The 1804-nt window shown below is 47.0% G+C and overlaps 1 protein-coding gene across 1 annotated transcript in view; it reads left to right on the forward strand.

Moving 5' to 3' along the window:
* Positions 1-1804, forward strand: part of RFTN1 (raftlin, lipid raft linker 1) — a 196652-nt gene that overhangs the window by 103918 nt on the left and 90930 nt on the right. Inside the window, exon 4 of the mRNA XM_024747830.1 lies at positions 523-631. Within this exon, the coding sequence (XP_024603598.1) occupies positions 523-631 (109 nt within the window). The remainder of the gene's footprint in view (positions 1-522; positions 632-1804) is intronic.

Consider the following 1804-nt stretch of genomic DNA (forward strand, 5'->3'; position numbering starts at 1 on the left):
AAAAAAAAAAAAAAAAAAAGTCTTTTAAAAATTAATTTTTAATTTTCTAAGTGATACGTGAATATATTCTCTTCCAAAAAAGTGAAAAAATTAGAGATACAGCCAAAGTCACTTTTGATCACCAGCACCATCCCCGCTCGATTCCCACACTGGCCTTCACCATCCCCCCAGAGGCCACTGCTATTATTGGTTTGCCAATGGGAAATATACATTACTGGAGTGTGTGTGTGTGTTTGTGTTGTTTAAGGTATAAACCTTATTGTACTAAACCCGTCATTCTATAATGATGTGTTTTCCTTGATGATATGTCTTGGAGGTCTTTCCATGAAGTATTAATAGGTCCATCTATATTATTTGAGTTGTTAACCATAAATTATTTTTTCAGAACTGCCTTTTTGACAGTTACTTTCAGGAAAGAAATTAGGATTTCATTCAACACCCAGTGATTCTTTTTTTTTTCTAATATGTGTATAGTGCAAAATCTTAACGTGTGTGTGTGTGTGTGTGTGTTTCTCTTTTCAGATCTCAGAACACTGATCTTCACAATGAAGGCTACATCTTGGAATTAGATTGCTATTCTTCCCTAGACCACCTGACAGACCAAAAAATCATCCCAGAGTTCATTAAGAAGGTGAGTGCTACAGTCAGGATGCAATTGAATGGGCTCGCTGAGCACTTGCCTGAGTGAATGGCTGGGGGCTGGCTGAGGGCAGGTGGGCTGCACTCCCCAGGCCTGTTCTGACCTGGGACTTTGGGTGGCCTCGTGGGGGGCAGTCCATTCCCACTCAGGCTGGCCTTGGCTCTGGAACAAGGTGGCTTCCCCTCCTCCCAGGATGGCAGACCCTGTGTTTTTAGGGCTGGAGTGGCGTTAACAGCTGACAGGCCTGCCGGCCCACTGCCAGCACCCCCTTCTAATCCTCAGGGTGGTGTGAGCCCCTCAGATCCCACCTTCCACTCCCCCTGTGGGTCTTCATTGTCACGAGCCCCCTTTCTTCCCTAGAGCGGGAGCGTGCCACAGTCCAGTGACCACTGGCATGCGATCATAGCAGGGAAAATTTCCTCGTTGCAGGGGGTTCATTTTCTGCCCTGAAATATGTCTGGGTTTGAACTTCTCTTTGAGCCATATGAGGTTTCCTGTCTAATTGCAGGGTGAGCTGAGTTTCAATACACTGACGTTTACTGCAGGAGGAATGTCCTTGCCCAAACTGGGGCTAAGTTCATCGCTTAATGCTTGCCTTGTCCTCCCCTTCCTAGTCTCCCAAAATAATTGGCAGTTCCCCCTGCCCCATCATGTAGAGGTGATTGTGGTTTGTCTGAAATCCAGTCAATCAGTGAATTCTTTAATAAATATTGTTGGCTGTTGTCAGGCCAGAAATAGTACTAGGTGCTGGCACGCAGAGAACAAAATAGCCGTGGTCCCTGCCCTCGTGTCCTCACAGTGAAGGCTCTTCTGAACCCGACTCATGAGCATGACTGGGAGGGAAGCAGCAGACAGACAGGGTGTGGTGTGGGAATCGGGGAGGCGCCTCGGGCTGAGACAGTAGGATTAGGCCTGATGGGGCTGCAGTGGGCGGGTTGGGGTCCCTCCGAACAGAGGGAGAAGCATGTGTGAGGGCCTGAGGGGAATGAAGAGAAGATCAGAGGACCTTTGGCAAGAAAGGGGCCATGAGGGGTGGAAGGAAGGGCCAGGACTTGGCTGTGAAAGCAACAGGAGGCCGTGGAGAGAAGTTCTGCAGAAAAGTGGAATTGAATGGTCCCTTTAAACAACCAGTGATTCTATTTTTTTTTTTTTTTTTTTTTTTTT

This window comes from Neophocaena asiaeorientalis, unplaced genomic scaffold (assembly GCF_003031525.2).
Source record: "Neophocaena asiaeorientalis asiaeorientalis breed wild unplaced genomic scaffold, Neophocaena_asiaeorientalis_V1.1 scaffold33, whole genome shotgun sequence".
NCBI classification, from domain to species: Eukaryota; Metazoa; Chordata; class Mammalia; order Artiodactyla; family Phocoenidae; genus Neophocaena; species Neophocaena asiaeorientalis.